The 20,931-nt window shown below is 39.8% G+C and overlaps 1 protein-coding gene across 3 annotated transcripts in view; it reads right to left on the bottom strand.

Annotated features, from left to right (window-relative positions):
* FNDC3A (fibronectin type III domain containing 3A) overlaps positions 1-20,931 on the bottom strand; it is a 254,406-nt gene that overhangs the window by 179,353 nt on the left and 54,122 nt on the right. For all 3 annotated transcript variants that reach the window (XM_079778647.1, XM_079778645.1, XM_079778646.1), the window contains exon 2: positions 5,278-5,415. In XM_079778647.1, coding sequence (XP_079634773.1) covers positions 5,278-5,376 — 99 coding nt within the window. In that variant the 5' untranslated portion in view covers positions 5,377-5,415. The remainder of the gene's footprint in view (positions 1-5,277; positions 5,416-20,931) is intronic.

The following is a 20,931-nucleotide window of genomic DNA, read 5'->3' as shown; positions in this document are numbered from 1 at the left end:
CAAACCTGAGACCCTTCAGTCAGCAAGCCCATGCTCTATCCACTTAGCCTGGCTAGGGCAATTATTACCTACTTTTGTTCAGTTCCTTCCATTCCTACCACAGCTGTACGCCTAAAACTAATAGGTCCACTTTTACTTCACATTTACACTTTAGTATAACTACCTCTTATGTTTTTGATCTACTGTTTACAATATCTATTGATTTAAGTCCTGACAGGCATTTCTATAGAGTTTCTTCAGTATTTCAAACATTTATTGAGTGCTTCAATTCAGATTCAGCAAACATTTACTGAGCTCCTTTAGGCTCATTTCACCCTCATTGCTATAGCTACTCTAAGGAAGCTATTATTACCTCCACTAGTAACCTGGTGCATGAAATTCGTGCACATTAAAAGGGGAATAGAGGAAATAATTTAATATTGCTATTTGCCCTTTCTCTATAATAGAAGTGTCAGAGATGAAAGAAAATTAGTAAAATGTATATGAAAACCTTCCTCCTGTCAGAGTCTGGGGCTCACCATGGGACCCAGAGTCAAGTCTCTGCCCACCCTCATGCACCTCAAAATCGTGTGAGACCCAGACCCGGCTAACCCTCGCCCCCCCCCCCCCCCCCCCGCCCGATTGGGCTAGATCCAGACCCGGCCAGTCCCACCCTTGTTAAGCCCTGCCAGGCAGGGGGCATAGCCTCAGGTTCCCTGGCCCAGTGACAGGATGGGGGACGTGGCCTGAGGTCCCCAGCCCAGACCGGGGGGGCGTGCCTTGAGGTCCTCCATCAAGCCCCGCCAGGTGGGGGACCATGGCCTGAGATCCACTATGAAGCCCCGCTGGGTGGGGGCATGGCCTGAGTCCCCCGTCAAGCCCCACCAGGCAGGGGTGGGGGGGCACAGCCTCAGGTCCCCCAGCCCAGCACCGGGAGGGGGGCGAAGCCTCAGGTCTCCTGTCAAGCCCCACTGGGCGGGGGCACGGCCCGAGTTCCCCGACCCAGCACTAGGGGTACACCTTGAAGTCCCCCGTCAAGCCCCGCCGGGCGGGGGGCACGGCCTGAGGACCCCCAGCCTGGCACTGGGGCAGGGGGAGCAGCCTGAGATCCCCTAGCCCAGCACCAAGACGTGAAGCGCACCTTGAGGTCCCCCGTCAAGCCCTGATGGGTGGGGGGCGCGGACTGAGGTCCCCTGTCAAGCCCTGCCTGCCAGGTTGGGGACACAGCCTGAGGTCCCCTGTCAAGCCCCATCGGGGTGGGGGAGGGTGTAGCCTCAGGTCCCTGCTGATTGCTCATCAAGGCTCCTTATGGGAACTTGGTCTCAGCTGTGGGTGCAGCTATCTTTGTGACAGAGTGATGGTCAATTAGCATATTCCCTCTTTATTAGATAGGATTTTATAGAGAAGCAAACATACTCAGTGAAGTTAAAAAACTTCTGAGTGCACCCAAATCAAGTATAAATCTATGAACCAAGTCATGTACACTTCCCACTCATCTTTATCTCTCCCTATAAAACTACAAGATACTCTGCTGGTTAGAATTTAAGGTTTTACGCCACCTCCTGAAACCTGTTTTTCAAATCCTATCTAAAAACCTGTCCTCTAGACATAATGACCCTACCTGATCCTTCAAATCTTGTTCTAGTAGATTCTTCTATTTCTAGCTCCTTTCTCTATACAGTAAAACCTTGATATAATGGATTAATTCAGGTGAGACGTTGTCCCTTAAAGCCAAAAGTCCGTTATGTAATAAAGTAGGTTTCCCCAAATGTGTATGCTAAAAAAATTGACAAATTAGCTGTTCTTTGTTTTTAATGTTTGGAGGGTTTTTTTACTAATATTTTTAGAGAGAGAGGACGGGAGATGTCTAGAGAGATAGAAACATCAATGAGAGACACATCATTGATCAGCTACCTCCTGCATGCCCCCTGCTGGGGATCAAGCCCACAACCCAGGTATGTGCCCTGACCTGGAATTGAACCCATGACCTCTTGGTTCCTGGGTCGATGCTCAACTGCTGAGTCACACTGGCTAGACTAGTTTACTTTTTACTTCTGTACATACATTTATATAATTAAAATTAAGTATGTATGAAAAGTTTAATTTGACAGAAAAGTTTTCTGTATGTATTACTGTAACTTAAATTTATACTGAATAGGTCTAGTAAATGCTTGCACTCACCAGTCACCGCAAGTAAACAAATGCACATGGCTGGGGTGTGGCTTAGAGCATGTTAAAACTGCTGCAGAAAGTCAAGTCATAAAACAACAGAACCAATTATCGAATGAGATGCAGTGTGATCACGTGGTAATCATTCGCTGAACACTGTTAATGAGCAGTGATTTGTTGATTTAAATATGTAGACTATAGCTGTAGATATGTAATATTTATTTATGTTGGCAAATTACTGTTTCTTCCAACATATAGCCTATTTGCTAAAACTTGTTAAAAATAACAGTGAAATAATAATAAAAAAATAACCTGTTAATTTAATTATAAGCAAACCTTGGTTAAAAGCATTTTAAAATTAACAGGGTGTTAATTTTCACATACTACATATGGACCAGAAATTTTGTCCATTAAATTCGAAGTCCATTAAATCAAGGTCCATAAAATCAAGGGTTTACTGCATCCATCCATGCCACTACTGTCACTTGCTAGCATGGTGCCCCCATCAAGATTTCAGGAGGGCATGTGGTCTTATTTCAGCCTAGTGCCTTCCTTTTAACAGACTACATCAAGGATGTCAAACTCAAAGGCTAACATGGTCCAAATAAACAAGATTTAACCCTTTGCGCTCGCTTGCTTTTTTCTCGATTCCTTTATTCTACTCGGGATTTAATTTTTTAAATACCCCAGATTTTACAAAGCGCGGCAGTAGAATAAAAAACTGGAGTTTCTTTTCATACAAACTTATTTATTTGAATTTTTTTTATATTTCAAATTATTGATACATTCAAAGAGTATAAAAAGAGCTGCTACCGATGCTAACCGTGTCGAGTCACACTCAACATCCGAGTGCAAAATGTTAAGTTTATGTAGGCTGCAAAAAAAAAATACAAAAGCTTCAATTTTCATAGAAAAGTAGGTTTATTTCAATAGAGATATGCTGAATACAAAGGGCTGAAATAAATGAGTAATGGTTAATATAAAATAACAGAACATTTTAATAAAAATTAATATTTTTTACTTGAACATTAACTTACCAGACACTGAATAACTGTACAAATTAATAAGCGTAATGCAAATAAACCAATTTTTCTTGTTCTCTGAAAGTGAAATATTTCCTGTTACACACACCAAACAAGTTAGTCCAAGACCAATGATGTGGCAATCGGCTGCTAAAATATTCACTGCTAGTATTAGTGGAGAGAAAGGGTGCGCCTGCGAGAAAGGTGCGTAAGGGAAATGAATGCAACACGATTATAGTAATCAATCACTAGCGAACGATATTGTAAAAATTAAGTTATGAAATTTTTATTAAAATGTTTCTTACATACCATTATATTGGCTGGGCCACAACAATATTCGTTGTGGGCCACATGCGAACCCTTAGTGGCCTACACACTGTAGCAACATCAATGTACAGTACTGTAATTAACTGCTTAATAGATTCTTTTATGCATTGGACTATCTAAACAACATGAAGCCAGTGACCTGCCTGAAACAACAATGACAACTGAAGACACTCCTGGAACCTCAAAGTAAATGAATACCTGCCATATTTATTATTTTTGCAGGAAAAAAAAAGAATCTTAACAGACTTAAATTTGACCATAAAGAGAATTGGTGAAATGAAGTTGCGGCTATAAGCTAATTAAACCCAGGATACACTTATCATGCCATGTTTATTCAAAACAGAAAAAATTACAATTCAACCTACTCTTGCAATTTCAATAGCAAAGTTAACAAAGAAGCCTCCTATCTTGTAAGAAAATCATAATTATCCACCAAGTTTGTAAAGTAACAAAATATGACTAATTTTTCGTAGTTTCCCAGGGAGGTAGTATGAGCAAAAGCTTTATGTGATCTTGAGCCTTTCATTTTATTTCATCTACAATATGGGTACAAGTATACTACTTTATAAGATTGTTAAAAAAAATTAAGTAAGATCATAAAGGTCTTAGTATAATGTTTTTTACATAGTGAGCACTCAAAATGTTCCTTCTTCTCCTCATTATTATTCTGCTGTTCTTAGTCTTTGTTTCCTCACTTACAATATTAAAATCCCTACACCTAGGGTTCCTGTAAGAACTAAGCACATTGCTTGGTGAGTAAGAGGTACTTAATATAAGCCCATCATTCCCATCCCTTTACAGAACTATACTTATAAAGCCACGGGTTGGTGGGAAAAAACACAGGAGCTTTTCAAAAACTGTGTATTTCCTTTTGGGAGGAGGGAGTGTGGACAGGAGTAGAAAGAAGATAAAGTTAATTATTATATATCACAGGCAGTCATTTAATTATGTAATTAAATAATGACTTCAATGATTTCAAGTCATAATCTTACCTAATAAAAAAGAAACATGAAATTAACCATCACTCTGCTACGCCCACAGCCAATCAGAGTGAGTATGCAAATTAACCCAACAAAGATGGAGGTTAATTCGCATATGCAGGTGCAGAGTGGTGTGAAGCCTGCTATGAGGGGAAGGGAGGCAGTGGAGGAAGCTACTGGTGTGGTGCTCCAGACAGAAGCGAGGACTTGCTGGCTCCGGGTGACCCGGGAGCGAGGACATGCCGGCTCCCAGGCGGCCGGGGAGTGGGGACTTGCCATCTCCCAGGCGGCCAGGGAGTGGGGACTTGCCAGCTCCCGGGCAGCTGGGGAGTGGGGATTTGCCAGCTCCCGGGGGGCCGGGGAGCTGGGACTTGCTGGCTCCCGGGCGGCTGGGGTGGGGAGCGGGGACTTGCTGGCTCCTGGGCGGCTGGGAGTGAAGCCAGGGGCCTATTCTTGCACGAATATCGTGCAACGGGCCTCTAGTTTATAATAATCATGAAGGTACAAGGTTAAACTTAGTTAAAAAACACTCAGAGACAACTCCACTTTTTTCTAAAGTAAAACAAAAACAACTTTATATACACACACAAAATTTAAGCATGAATTACTATGATATTTTAGAAGTGACTTCAAAAACAGTCTCATTATTTCATTGTCTTATGAAACCAAAACAACATTTTAAACTGGAGTTTAAAACATGAATCCGCTAAGGTGATATTTATTCTGTTTAAAATTTTGCATTCTTTTGAAATAAATACATGTGTACTAGACATAAGGAAATAAACATTTGTTTTCCTTACCTGTTGTGTTCCATCTGCACTTACAATAGGAGCAGACAGAAGAGAAATATCACTAGTTAAAATCTGAGATGTATCCAGCAGTGGTGGATGTTCTGCCATTATCAATAAGACATTAATATACCGGATAACTCTGCAACTCTGAAAAACAAAAATATATAGCATATGTATATTTCCTTAAAATATCCTATCTAATAAAGAGGGGACATGCTAATTGACCCTCACGCTGTCGCAAAGATGGCAGCACCCACAGCCAATAGGAGGGGAAATGCTAATTGACTGCCCCGCCCTCAAAGATGGCGGCGCCCACAGCCAATAAGGAGGGAATATGCTAATTGACTGCCACACCCTCAAAGATGGCAGCGCCCAGTCTCCTCAGACCTGCTGGAGCAGCAGGCACAGAAAGGCCGGGACTGCCCCCAGGCGCGCGGAAAGGCCGGGCCCGCCCCCGTTCCATGCGCCTGCCTCCTGAGTCCCTGGTCCCCTCAGTCCCCCAGCCGCCCAGGGCCGGCCCGAGGCACAGGCAAGCCTCGGATGGCAGCTGCCCAGCCGTGTAGGGCCGCCCGAGGCTCAGGTAACCAGGGCCGGCCGAGGCTTGTGCTACCGGCAGTGGCAGCAGCAGAGGTGTGATGGGGAGTCAACTTCCCCTGATCGCCAGGTTGCCTCCCGTCCCTGAGGGCTCCCAGACTATGAGAGGGGGCAGGCTGGGCTGTGGGACCCCCTCTCCAGTGCATGAATTTTCATGCACCAGGCCTCTAGTGTTAAAATATGATATATCCAAGATTTGTTTTCTTAGGTTATATATTTATTTTGAGAGTATGTTTATTAAACCTGGGGACAGTGAAACCAAAGAAGGGATTAGGATAGAAAAAGCAACAGGAGAGTGCCTAGGTGGTGCTCTGATTTTGGTTCTCTAGAAATGTTATGGGGAAAAGTGAGCCATAGCGGGTTGCTGTTAACTCAATGAAAAGTCAGATAAAGGGGGTCTGGGAGACAGGTTCGGGGAGGTAAGGCCAGGATGAACTGCTGCTGCCAGCTGCTCTCCTGGCTGCAAGTTTCTTGAGGAACCTTAGAGTATAGGAGAGAAAAGTAAAGATGCACACCTGAGGGGAAGAAAGGTATGGTTATGCTTCAGAGAGAGCCTCAAGATTTGTCTTATTCTTTAACCTAAAGAGATAGTCTTGTCAAAGGAAATCTTACAATATTCTGTTGACTACTTTTTAGTCAACAGACCATTTAAGGAAATACATTTCTTACAATTTAACCAACTGTCTGTCATTGTAGACAATAAACTAAGATTTAATAAAGCCAATATATTAGCAACTTCTATTTAAAATCTGTTTCTCTATCCCTTTCATCTCTATGCAGTATTTATTTAATTCAACTACCACCACTTTAGCTAAACACTGGGATAAGCACTAAATGCAATGACTGAGTGAAGCAATTCTACCACTTTTTTTTTTTTTTTTAACGAGGAAAGATGATGATTATGAAAACCCAATCCCTCATCATCATCCTATCAGTCTCTAGAAACTACATAGGAATTAAGATTTTTCACTGATTCCTCAGACAGAGCAAAATGGCAGAAAAATTTGCCCAGGATTAGAATAAGACCCTTCAAGTCCTAACTTTTATGTTCTGACACTGGACTTCTATCATTCTGGTTTTATTTTTCTTTTCTAAGTGACACCTACTTTACTATAAACCAAATCATTTCAGTGATAAAAGCACATACATTTAGAAATCCTTAAACAGAATGTCACTTGTATAAAAAGTAGAGGACCTGACATATGCAATATTAGGTTATCACATATGTCAACCAATAAAACATCAGCCAATGTTAGAATGAACACAATTGAGCTCAATCATAAATTTTATTGAATCTATACTGAAAGGCAAAATAACAAACATTTTTGGATGCTTGCAGCATTCTACAATTCAGTAATGTCAAAATGTTTAACTTTTTAAAAATTGTTTATAGTATTATGGATGTCCCCATTTCCCCACATCTTTAATCCCCTACTTCCTTCCCCCATCTCACCCCAGGCCTTCACATTATTGTCTGTGTCCATTGGTTATGCATATATGTTCTTTGGTTGATTTCTTCCAGTCCCCCAACCACCTCCCTTCTGAGATCTGCCAATCTGTTCCATGTACCCATACCTCTGGTCCTATTTTGTCATTTTATTCATTATATTCCACATATACCGTATTTTCCGGCGTATAAGACGACTGGGCGTGTAAGATTTTCCTGGGTTAAAAAGTCATCTTATACGCCGGAAAATACGGTAGTCCAATATATCTAATCCATTATATCTAATCCCATCAATATAGTCCAATATACGGTATTTTCCAGCGTATAAAACGACTTTTTAACCCAGGAAAATCTTATACGCCCAGTCGTCTTATACGCTGGAAAGTACGGTAAGATCATGTGACACTTGTCTTTCTCTGACTAGATTATTTCACTTAATATAATACTCTCCAGGTCCCTCCATGTGTGGCAAAGGGTAAGAGTTTCTTCTTTTTACAGCTGCATAGCATTCCTCTATGTAAATGTATCAAAGCTTTTTCATCCACTCATCTACCAATGGGCAAGTGGGCTGTTTCCAGATCGCAGGTATTATAAATTGTGCTGCTTATGAACATCAGGGTGCATATATTCTTTCTAATTAGTGTTTCGTGTTTCTTAGGATATATTCCTAGAAGGAGATCACTGGGTCAAATGGCAGTTCCATATTTAATTTGAGGAAACTTCATATGGGTTTTCCATAAAGGCTGCACCAGTCTGCATTCCCACTAACAATGTATACTAGAGTTCCCTTTTCTCCACATCCTCACTAGCAATGGTCATTAGTTGATTTGTGGATGGTAGCCATTTTATCAGGTGTGATGTGATATCTCATTGTCATTTTAATTTCCACCTCTCTGATGATTAGTGACATTAAACATTTTTTTATGTCTCTTGGCCTTCTGTATGTCCACTTTGGAGAAGTGTCTAGTTAAGTCCTTTGCCCATTTTTAAATTGGACTGTTTGTTTGCCTTTTGTTAAGTTGTATGAGTTCCTTATATATTTTGGAAGCTAACCCTTTGTCAGATGTATCTTTGGCAAATAAGTTCTCCCATACAGTGGGCTCCTTTTTCATTTTGTTGATAGTTTCTTTTGCTGTGCAAAAACTTTTTATTTTGATATAGTCTCACTTGTTTATTTTCGCTTTTGTTTCCCTTGCCCTAGGAGATGTATGGGCAAATATATTGCTATGAGAGATGTCTGAGATTTTGCTGCCTATGGTTTCTTCTAGGATTTTTATGGTATCACCAAGGTGTTTTTTTTTTTAATTCATTTTGAGATTGTTCTTATACATGGTTTAAGTTGGTGGTCTAATTACATTTTTTTGCATGTATCCATCCAATTTTCCAAACACCATTTATTAAAGAGATTGAATTGACTCTATTGTATGCTCTTGCCTCCTTTGTCAAATATTAATTGAGCGTAATGAGGTGGATAAATTTCTGGGTTCTCTGTTCTGTTCCATTGATCAATATGTCAGTACCAGGCTGTTTTGATTACAGTGGCTTTGCAGTATAACTTGATATCTGGTATTATGATTCCTCCAACTTCGTTCTTCTTTTTCAAGCTTGCTGTGGCTGCTGGAGTTATTCATTTTTTTGTTCCATATAAATTCTGGGAGTATTTGTTCAAGACCTGTGAAATATGCCATTGGTATTTTAACAGAGGTTACACTGAATCTATGGATTGTTTTGGGTTGTGTGAACATTTTAATGATGTTAATTCTTCCAATCCATGAACATGGTTTATGCTTCCAGTTCATATTTATGTGTGTCGTCAGAAGATAATATTTGTATCTTCCTCTATTTCTTTTTTCAGTGTCTTATAGTTTTCTGAGTACAGGTCTTTGTCCTCCTGGGTTAAGTTTATTAGGTATAAACTTATTTTATTTATTACAATGGTAAGTGGGATTTTGTTGTTAATCCTCACCCCAGGATATTTTTTCCACTGATTTTCTAGAAAGAATGGTATAGAGAGAAGGAGTGGGGGAGAGAAAAACACATTCATGTGAGAGACATGTGGTTGCCTCATACATATCCCCACTGTGGCTGGGAATTGAGCATGGAACCCAGGTACATACCCTTGACTAGGAATCAACCCTGTGACCCTTTGCTTGAGGGCCTACCACTGAGTGACACCAGCCAAGGCAATGGGATTGCTGTTGTTGTTTTTTATTTGTTTCTCTTTCTGAGACTTCATTATTGGTATGTAAAAATGCCATCAATTTTTGGATGTAATTTTGTTTTCTGCTAGTTTGCCAAATTCATTTATTAATTACTTTTTGATAGAGTCTTTAGGTTTTTCTATATACAATATCATGCCATCTGCAAATAATGATTGCTTTACTTCCTCCTTTCCAATTTGGATGCCTTTTATTTTTTCTTCTGGTCTGATCACTGTGGCTAGTACTTTAAGTATTATGTTGAATGAGAAGTGAAAGGGGACATCCCTATTTTGTTCCTCATCTTAAGGGAAATGCTTTTAGTTTTTGACCATTATGATGTTGGCTGTAGGTTTTTCATATGTAGGACTTTATTATGTTGAAGTATGACCCCTCTATTCACATCTTAGAGTTGTTTTTTTTACCATAAATGGGTGCTGGATTCTGTCAAATGCTTTTTCTGCACCTATTGATATATTAATGTGATTTTTATCCTTTATTTTATGTAGTCTATCACATTTATTAATTCATGAATACTGTACCAACTTTGCATCCCCAAAATAAATCCTAGTTGGTCATGGTGTATGATTTTTATAATATACTAGGAGCCCGGTGCACGAAATTCATGCACGGGCGGGGGGGGGGGGGGTGTCCCTCAGCCCGGCCTGCACCCTCTCAAACCTGGGACCCCCTCGGGGGATGTTCGACTGCCAGTTTAGGCTCGATCCCTGTGGGCCTAAACCGACAGTTGGACAACCCTCTCACAATCCAGGACTGCTGGCTCCTAACTGCTAGCCTGCCTGCCTGCCCCTAACCGCTTCTGCCTGCCAGCCTGATTGCCCTCTAACCACTCCCCTGCCGGTCTGATTGACACCTAACTACTCCCTTGCTGGCCTGATCGCCCCCAAGTGCCCTGCCCTGCCGGCCCGATCACCCCCAACTGCGCTCCCCTGCCGGCCCAATCGCCTGCAACTGCCCTCCCCTGCCAGCCTGATCACCCCCAACTGCCTTCCCCTGCCGGCCCGATCGCCCCCAACTGCCCTCCCCTGCAGGCCTGATCACCCACAACTGCCCTCCCCTGCAGGCCTGATCGCCCCCAAGGAACCCCCAGGGTTCACCACGCGGAGCGGCTGCCAGGCCCCACCTCCGCTGTGCGCGCGGTCATCTTGTGGTGGCCATCTTTGTGGCGGCCATCTTGTGGCAGCCATCTTGTGACAATGTCATGTGCAAGGGCGTGAGAACCACCTAGGCTTTTATTAGTATAGATTGCTGGTTCCTACTTACTAATATTTTGTTCATCAGGGATACTGGCTTATAATTTTCTTTCTGTGTAGTGTCTTTATGTGGTTTTGGAATTAGGATAATGCTGGCCTTGTAAAAAGAGTTTAGAAGTCTTCCTTCTTCTTGAAAATTTTTGGAACAGTTTGAAGAGGATAGGTGTTAGTTCTTCTTTGACTATTTGGTAAAATTCACCTGTGAAGCCATTTGTAGCAGGAAGTTTTTTGATTACTGCTTCATTAGTTTTAAGAGGTGTAGTCAGGTTTTCTGATTCTTCCTGATTGAATTTGGGAAGTTTCTAGGAAATTGTCCATTTCGCCCAGGTTATCCAATTTGTTGGCATATAGTTGTTCATAGAAAATGCTTTATTAATTTAAAATCTTGAGTCTTTGCAGAAACTCTCATACAAATTGATTAATTTAAGGACAATTTTCTAAGGAGATACATAAAAACTGTTATAAGATTTTTAAAAATATTCAATACAGGTATCTACTTCATGATTTGATATGTAAATCCATAATATAAAACATTCTCATAAAATGCGTACAATGTAAACATAACAGATATATACTTATATAAATATTGCCTATTGTGTGTGTGTGTGTGTGTGTGTGTGTGTGTGTGTGTGTGTATGAGTACATATGAATATATAGAGAAGGGGGTCCACAAATCTAACTTCTGGCTTAATCTGTATTGGTATATTTCCTAAAGTTCAATAAAATTACTGAATACTTTAAATCATGTCAAATAATTTTACTCCATGGCATATACAAAAGAATGTTAAACTGGGAATGAGTCAATTTATTATTTTCACTATTGTATTTAGTTTAAGAAGAAACATTTTAGGGAAGCTAACTACTCAGGATTAACCAGAGTTAAAAGTTTGTAAGTACTTCATTTTCTGTAAATTAGTAAATTTTTAAAAATAACCATTGAGTAATTTTTATTTTGTAATTTTATTATATTTATAATTTTAATATGTTTTACTAAAACTGCAAATCACATTACTTAAATTTTAGAATGTAATCCTGAAATTAAAACCATAGTTTGGTTTCAAGAGGTAGTAAGACTACAATACAAGCTTTACAAATAAAAATTTATCCTGAACCAATTAATTCCCAAAACACTGCTATTACAGATTGCAACTGAAGCCATATGCTATGTTTCAATATTATCATTCTAGTGAAGTGTTATCTCATTTCATTTTTTGTAAAGCAATAATCCATCTAAAGTTTCACTTAAAAATGGTTTCATTTATGAATTGATTTCTTGTATGGCCATATTCATCATACTATAGGCAAAATAGTTGATTTTATTTCAGCTTGCAAATTGGAAACTTCAGTCATGTAACTGAAATGTCGCATTTAGGGACCCAAAAATTCCTGAATTCTTACACAGAGAACACTGTTACCTTCTTTCAATCAATTTCTTCTAATTGTGTTACTACTCACTTCCTACATTCTTTTCTTGTGACGACACACACCCCCTTATTTTAAGTTATGTATCTATTTTTACTTTTTTAAATAATATATTTTGATATAAAAAAGGGAGAAAGAGTGATTTCTTGAACTTGCTAATTTCCATGAAATAAATACTCCTCTATGTCTCACTTCAAGCTATCATAATTTAATACTGACCTGAAAACTTGTGAATTTTTAACAACCAACTTTTGTATACAAGATGGCTCTAGCATTTCACTGTTTATAGCTATACTAGTGGGCCGGCGCACGAAATTTGTGCACATTAAAAGGGAATTAGAGGAAATATTTTAATATTGCTATTTGCCCTTTCTCTTTAATAGAAGTGTCAGAGATGAAAGAAAATTAGTAAAATGTATATGAAAATATCCCTCCTGTCAGAGTCTGGGGCACACCATGGGACCCAGAGTCAAGTCCCTGCCCACCCATGCACACTTCAAAATCGCACGAGACCCAGACCCGGCCAGCCCCACCCCCATTGGGTGAGACCCAGACCCGGCAGGCCCCACCCCTGTCAAGCCCTGCCGGACAGGGGGCGCAGCCTCAGGTTCCCTGACCCGGCGCCAGGGCGGGGGGCACGGCCTGAGGTCCGCCATCAAGCTCCGCTGGGCGGGGGGGCACGGCCTGAGGTCCCTCACCCCGCCAGGCGCCACGCAGTCTTTGGTCCCTGCTGATCAGTCGTTGCACATCACGATGTGATGACCATTTGCATATTAGCCTTTTATTATTATGACTAGAGGTCTGGTGCACAAAATTCATGCACAGGTATGGTCCCTAGGTCTGGCCAGCGATTGAAGCGCGAGTGTCTGGCATGGGAGGGCAGGTCCCATCTAACCTCTTAAGAGCAATGTTGGCTTTTTCTAGCATGTACTTCAAACTTTTCCAGCCTATACCCACTACCCAGTTCCAAAGCCACTTCCACATTTGTGGATATTGTTTTTATAGCAGCACTCCACTTATTGGTACCAATTACTATCTTAGCTCCAGCTGCTGGAACAAATACCATAGACTGGGTGGCTTAAGCAATAGGCATTTATTTCTCAGAGTTCTTTAGGCTGGGGATCCCATTGTCTATGTGCCAACATTATCAGGTTCTTCCTGAGGGCTCTCATCTTGACCTGTAGATGGCTACCTTCTTGCTGTATCTTCACAAGGCAAGATAGTTAGTTTTTGGTCTCTTCAACTCTTCTAATAAAAACACTAATCCTTCAGGAGGGCTCCACCCTACCTCCAAATATGAGGACATTGGGGGTTAAGGCTTCAACACATAAAGTCAGTCTATAACTAACAGATTTAGAAAAATTTGTTTTCTCACTCGTCACTGCTGTAATTCTGAATCTTACTAGCTTTGTTACTCATATATTCTGCCAGTTTTTCTTCCTTAACCTCCTCATTCATGTCCATCTATTCTACATGAATTTGTTCTATTCTAAGAATACTGCTGTTATAACAACAATAGCCTAGACCTAGAGTCCAAGGTAGCAAACTCATGACAATAAGCATGGCCTGAGGCTTGAAACTTCAGCTCTACTTCTTTAAAAGTGTATGGAAAAACATAAAGCAAGATCCTACTTGTATTACAGCCATAGCATAATTGAGAACCATAGTAAAAATATGTACATTTAGACTGAGAAATCCAATGTATTTTTCTGTTCTCTTGATTTGTCTAAATCAACAAAACTAAAAATTAAAGAGTTATCACAGTTAAATCTAGTATATAGTATATATAGTATCACAGTTAAATCTAGAATTAAGAAGTACTTAAAAATCTACATATGAAAAAGCATTAGGTAAAAACATTAATATCATAGAAGATATCGTATTAGTATGATGGAATTACAGTAATTTTCTTTATTTCCCAGTATTTGTTGGTAATGTGGATATGGTTATAACACTTTCATTCAAAATTTTTATTTAGAAGCGGTCAGTATTGAAGAGTCCTAGGCAATGACAGAGTCACATTTGGCTTATCAACCATCTAAATATGTTTTCAGAAAATTTCAATAAATTTTGCTTGAATTTGAACCTTATCCAAATGACTAGTTCACCTTACAAACTAATATCCTAAAATGCATTTTTCCAATTTAAACTTGTATTTCATTTTTTCAACCTTTGGATTTTTTTAACTTCTAAATTTGACTACATTAGGTTTTAAAAAGGGGCACATTAAATCACCTGTAGTGGAATTTCCTATGATGAAAGTCATAGGAATCAATCTACAAAATCATCCTCATTAGAAACCTAAAAAATATTTTAATAAAAACATAGATTATTTTATATTTTTCCTAAAACTAATTAATTCTTGCAATAATCCTGTTTGATATTCATTGTACTCCAGAAAAATAACTGTTAAAAATATATGCAATTAATTAAATGCATTATTTTGGTTCACCTAAATTTTCACATCTTAATGTAAACTTTCATTAAGTTGTAAAAGGACAACTGTGCATTTAAAAAATGTATTAAAAAATGCTACTTGTATAGAAAGTAAGACAGGAAAATGACAGTAAGGAGAGAGAGTGCTATCAATGATTTTAAAGGACTGGTATCAAATAGAAAAAATATAAGACAACTCAATCATTAAAAAGACTTATGATTAATTCAGGCTTCTTCTTGTTCTTTCTCTCAATATTTAAATTCTTTGGTCTTTGGGAATATAAAAGGAACACTGATACAAGATTGCGTACAAAAAAAAACCAGCACCTAAAAGTATTTGAAATTAAAAATAGAGGCAGTCCTCAACTTGGAAATAGGCTGTCCTCCAAAATTGCATTTAGAAGTCAGACATACTTGGAAAATATTTTCCTATAGAAAAATGTAATAAGTGGTAGTTAGATTTTTAGATCATGCTTCAAAAATACAACTTAATCTTTAATATATCTTTTTTTTAATTTCTACAAAATTTCAAACATACACTAAAATAACCAAAATAGTAAAATGAACTCTCTTGTTATCACCCAGCTTCAACCATTTCAACTCATAGCCCATGTAGTTTCAACTACACTATCACCCACTTATTCCTATCTTGTATTATTTTCATATATAAAATATCATTTCATCTGCAAATGTTTCAGAATGTATCTCTGAAAGATATGGATTCCATCTTGAAAACATAACCAAAGCCCTGGCCACGTGGAACGTTGTCCCATACACCAAAAGGTTGTGGGTTTGATTCCCAGTCAAGACACAAAACTAGGTTGTGGGTTTGATACCCTGGTTGGGGATGTACAGAAGGCAACCTATCGATGTTTCTCTCACACATCTATATTTCTCTCCCTTTCTCTTTCTAAAAAAAAAAAAAATCAATGAAAACATATCCTCAGATGAGAATTAAACACACACACACACACACACACACACACACACACACACACGCGACATAACCATGATAATGTCATTAATGATCCAGAGTGTAAATATAAACATTGTAGACTATTAAAAATGTAAGGCATAATAACAAAATGTTAGCAAGGAAAAAAATAACCCCCCAAAATTACCAAAACTGTGTTCAAATTTCAAATTCTCATTATTTTTTTAGATTTGTTTGAATCAAAATTCATACTAAATACACACATTAATATTGGCTTTCATGTCTTTTAAAACCTCTTTTAACCTTAATTACTTTCTATTTGATTGTTGTGATTCCTATAAAATGATTTTAAAAACAATAATTTATGTCTGTCCTTAAAGGTGACAATAACTAGACCATCCTATATAATAAAAGGCTAATATGCAAATTGACTGAACGGCAGAATGGCTGGTTGCTATGACGCACACTGACCACCAGAGAGAAGACGCTCAATGCAGGAGCTGCCCCCTGGTGGTCAGTGGGCTCCCACAGGGGAAGCGCTGCTCAGCCAGAAGCCGGGCTCACGGCTGGTGAGTGCAGCAGTGGTGGCGGGAGCCTCTTGGGGGGCTCACAGACTGCAAGAGGGTGCAGGCTAGGCTGAGGGACCCCCACACCCCCACAAGTGCACAAATTTCATGTATCAGGCCTCTAGTATAGGTATAACTAATGAACCTTATCGACTTGATATATTGAGACACTCAATGCAGGTAATTTAGAAAACATTAGGCTTGGTCAAGATGGTGGCATAGGTAAAAGGAATATTTGGAATCTCCCACAACTATATTAATTACAACTAAATTACAGAAAAATATCACTCATAGCCACCAGAAATCAAGTCCTATAACTATGGATATAAAAAGGAAGTCACATCAAGACTGGTAGGAGATGCGGCTAAAAATCAGGAAGGATATTTTGATTGTTGGAGGTCTCAGCTGAGGAGCAAGGGGTCCCAGGCCGACAGCAGGCTCCCCAACCAAGGGTTCCAGTACCAGAAAGAGAAGTCCCCCTAATTTCTGGCTGTAAAAGCCAAAGGACACGGTGGCTAAGTTTAACTAAGGGCTACTGGAGTCCTAAGAATTCCTCTTAAAGGGCCCACTGACTTACTTGGACCGAATCACACTTAGCTCTAGCACCAGGACAGCAGCTCAAAAGGCGCCAGGGACATAAAGGTAGAAACTGAATTGTTTGGCATCAAGGCAAGGGCTGGGCAACTTACTCCCAGACACAAGTGCTGGCAGAGGCCATGGTTCCTTTGCTGAGCCCTGCCCACAGAGGCAGCAGGCGGGCACCAGATCTGAGTCTCCATCAACAAGGCTAACACTGTTAGGCCCCTTGGGTGATTCCTGGGAATTCTTCCCCACCCAACTTGAAGGCCCACTTAAGCTGTTTCCATGGCTATTCCATACAAATGGTCTGTCTTAGCTCATTCTTCCGACTTTACTAAAATCGATCAAATAAGCAGCATCTGGCTTCTGTGTATTCCGTACTTCTTGCTGATTGGCACCAGGCCCAGCATTAGTTGTAGCCAAGCTTGGTTCATAGCTTGGTCTCTTCTGGGCCAATCACAGCACAAGTAACAGCCATCTGCAGATCACTCATGACAGGTGTCCCCAGGTAAGGCATAGGCGGTGGCTGACCTTGACCTGTACCTCCGAGGAGGCGCCAGAACCAGTGCACTCTATAGATGGCTTCAAATTACAATAGCTTGGGTATCCTCTCTAATAAAGAGGGAATATGCTAACTGACCATCACACCATCACAAAGATGGCGGCACCCACAGCCAATAAAGAGGGAATATGCTAATTGACTGCCACGCCCTCAAAGATGGCAGCACCCACAGCCACAAAATGGTGGCGCCAAGTCCCCTCAACCCCGCCAGGGCAGCAGGTGCGCGGCACAGCCAGGCCGGCCCCCAAATGAGTCTGGCTGCTCCTCGCACCTGCCTCTGGAGTCCCTCAGTTCCCTCAGCCCCCCAGGCGCCCAGGGCCGTCCAAGGCTCAGGTAACCAGGGCCGGCCAAGGCTTGTGCTGCCGGCAGTGGCAGCAGCAGAGGTGTGATGGAATGCCACCTTCCCTGATCACTGGGTTGCCTCCTGCCCCTGAGGGCTCCTGGACTGTGAGAGGGGGCAGGCTGGGCTGAGGGACACCCCCACCCCAGTGCATGAATTTTCATGCACCGGGTCTCTAGTAAATAATAAATAATATTACAATGAACTTAAGGATGTATATATCTTCATATTAGTGATACAATTTTGTTGGTAATTATTGGTCTGTTCATATATTGTTTCAACTGGATTCAGTCTCAAAAGATTGTATTTCTAAAAATGTATCCATTTCTTCCAGTTTGTCCAACTTATTGTCATATACTTGTAGTATTTTCTAATAATCCTTTGTATTTCTGTGTTATCAGCTTTAGGTCCTCTCTTTTTTTTCTTGAAGAGTTGAGTTAAAGGTTTACCAGTTTTGTTTACCTTTTCAAAGAACCAGCTCTTGGTTTCATTGATCTTTTGTTTTGCTTTTGAGACTCTATTTCAGACTATGATCTTTATTATTTCCTTCCTTCCTTTAGGCTTTGTTTGTTGTTCTTTTTCTAGTTACTTTAGGTGTACAGTTAGACTAAGAATTTTGTTATTTCTTAAGTTAGGCCTGCATTGCTATGAATTTCCCTTTTAGAACTGCTTTCGCTGTGTCCCATAGATTTTGAGTTATTGTGCTTTTATTTTCATTTGTTATTTCTTCCTTGATCTTGTTGTTAACCCATTCATTGTTTAATACATGTTATTTAGCCTCCATGTGTTTGTGTTTTTCTGTATTCTTTTTGCTACTGATTTCATTTCATACCATTGTGACTGAAGAAACTTGGTATAATTTCAATCTCCTCAAATTTATTAAGACTTGTTTTGTGGCTTAACATGGTCTATCCCGGAAAATGTTCCATATGTGCTTGAAAAGAATGTATACTCTGCTGCTTTGGGGTGAAATGTTCTAAATATAGCAATTAAATCAGTGTGTTATAATGTATCATACATGGTCACTGTTTCTTTGTTGACTTTCTGTCTGGATGATCTACCCATAGGTATAAATGAGCTGTTAAAGTCTCATACTATGACTGTATTACTATCAATCTCTCCCTTTATGTCCCTCAATATTTGCTTTATATATTTAGGTGTTCCTGCATTGGGTGCATTACTGTTCACAACAGTTATAGCCTCTTGATGAACTGATCCCTTTATTGTTACATAATGTCCTTTGTCACTTATTTTCTCTGATGTACATATTGTTACTACAGGTATTTTCCCCATTTCCACTTGCATTAAATGTTTCTACGCTTTTACATTATATATGCATATATATATATACATATACATATATACACACACACACACACACACACACACACACACACATATGGATCTAAAGCTGGTTTCTTTGAGGCAGCATTTCTATGGGTCTTGTATTCTCATCCATTCAGCCACCTAATCTTTTGATTGAAGCATTTAACTCATAGGTATATGGTTACTGCCTTTTTAATATTCATATTATCTTTATTTTTTCCTTCTTAAAGAGACTTTAACATTTCTTGCAATACTGCTTTAGTGGTGATGAACTCCTTTAACTTTTGCTGGTCTGGAAAACTCCTAATAACTCCTCTGATTCTACTAGGTGTACTGGTTAATGATGCGGATTTTGTAATAAAAGAAAACACGATAATTTCAAGAGAAACATCAAAAGTGCTTTATTCAGCCAAAACCGGTTTGGCTCAGTGGATAGAGCATCGGCCTGCGGACTCAAGGGTCCCAGGTTCGATTCCGGTCAAGGGCATGTACCTTGGTTGCGGGCACATCCCCAGTGGGGGGTGTGCAGGAGGCAGCTGATTGATGTTTCTCTCTCATCGATATTTCTAACTCTCTATCCCTCTCTCTTCCTCTCTGTAAAAAATCAATAAAATATATTTTTTAAAAAATGCTTTATTCAAAGTAATCTCCATCCCTAGCTACACATTTCCCCATCTTTCAGGTAATTTGTGGATACCGTCCCAATAGAACTTTTCTTGTTTTGAGGCAAACCATTCAGAGACCCAATTTTCAACTTCTTTTTACATTTTGAAGTGCTGCTCATAAAGTTCGTGTGCCATCGATCAGAACAAGTGGTAATCTGAAGGAGCAAGGTCTGGTGAATACAGTGGGTGGGATAATACTTCACAGGCAAGATCTTTTAACGTGTCTTTAACTGGTTTTGAAGTGTGTGATGGTGAGTCATCATGAAGCAAAATTACTTTGCCATGTCTTCTGGCACATTCTGGTCGTTTCACGATCAAAGCATTGTTCAAATGGATTATTTGTTATCAGTAGCGATCAGTATTAACAGTTTCACCTGGTTTTAGAAGCTCATAATACACCACACCTTCCTGATCCCACCAAACGCAGAGCATTGTCTTCTTTCCGAAGCAATTTGGCCTTGCAGTCAATGTTGATGGTTGACTTGGATCAACCCATGATTTTGTGTATTTGGGATTCTCAAAATAAATCCACTTTTCATAGCCAGTCACAGTTTGATGCAAAAAAGACTTTCTTTCGTGCTGTTGAAGCAACATTTTACTGATGACTTTTCGGTTTTCCATTTGTCTTTCGTTCAGTTGATGTGGCACCCATTTTCCTTCCTTTAAAATCTTTCCCATTGCTTGTAAACGATTGGAAATTGTTTGCTGAGCAATGTTTAATCTTTTTGCAAGTTGTTTTTGAGTTTGATACGCATCTTCATCCATCCAGTAATGCTTGTAATTGTTGGTCTTCAAACTTTTTCAGTTGACCTGGACGTTGTCTTTCACATCGAAATCATCACTTTTAAAGCATTAAAACCAGTGTTCACAAGTGTCCCGAGGTGGAGCATGTTCACCATAAGCTTCCCAAAGTATTCAGCAGCACTTTTCTTTAAAATAATGAATTAAAACTTAATGCAAATGCTCTTTTTTGGGCACGAAATTCAACATTTTTAAGTGTAAAAATATCTATGATGTCAACACCTTCAGCAAATTTGACATATGAAGTTTTTAAGCTTGTTGTCAATACAACAAAATAGCATGCATATCAAATCGCATATATATCAACATACTAGAGGCCTAATGCACAAATATTCGTGCAAGAATAGGCCTTCTTTCCCCTGGCTGCCAGCACCGCCTTTGCTCCAGCCTGGAGCCACCTTCTGCCTCTTGCCTGGTCGCGTCAATTTGCATATTCCCTCCTTATTGGCTGTGGGCACCGCCACCTTTGTCATGGAGTTACGGTCAATTTGCATATTCTGTCCTTATTATATAGGACTA

The sequence above is a fragment of the Cnephaeus nilssonii genome (assembly GCF_951640355.1).
Source record: "Cnephaeus nilssonii genome assembly, chromosome: 8".
Lineage (NCBI taxonomy): Eukaryota > Metazoa > Chordata > Mammalia > Chiroptera > Vespertilionidae > Cnephaeus > Cnephaeus nilssonii.
Note: the sequence above shows the minus strand (reverse complement) of the source record. Positions and strands in the feature narration are given on the sequence as shown.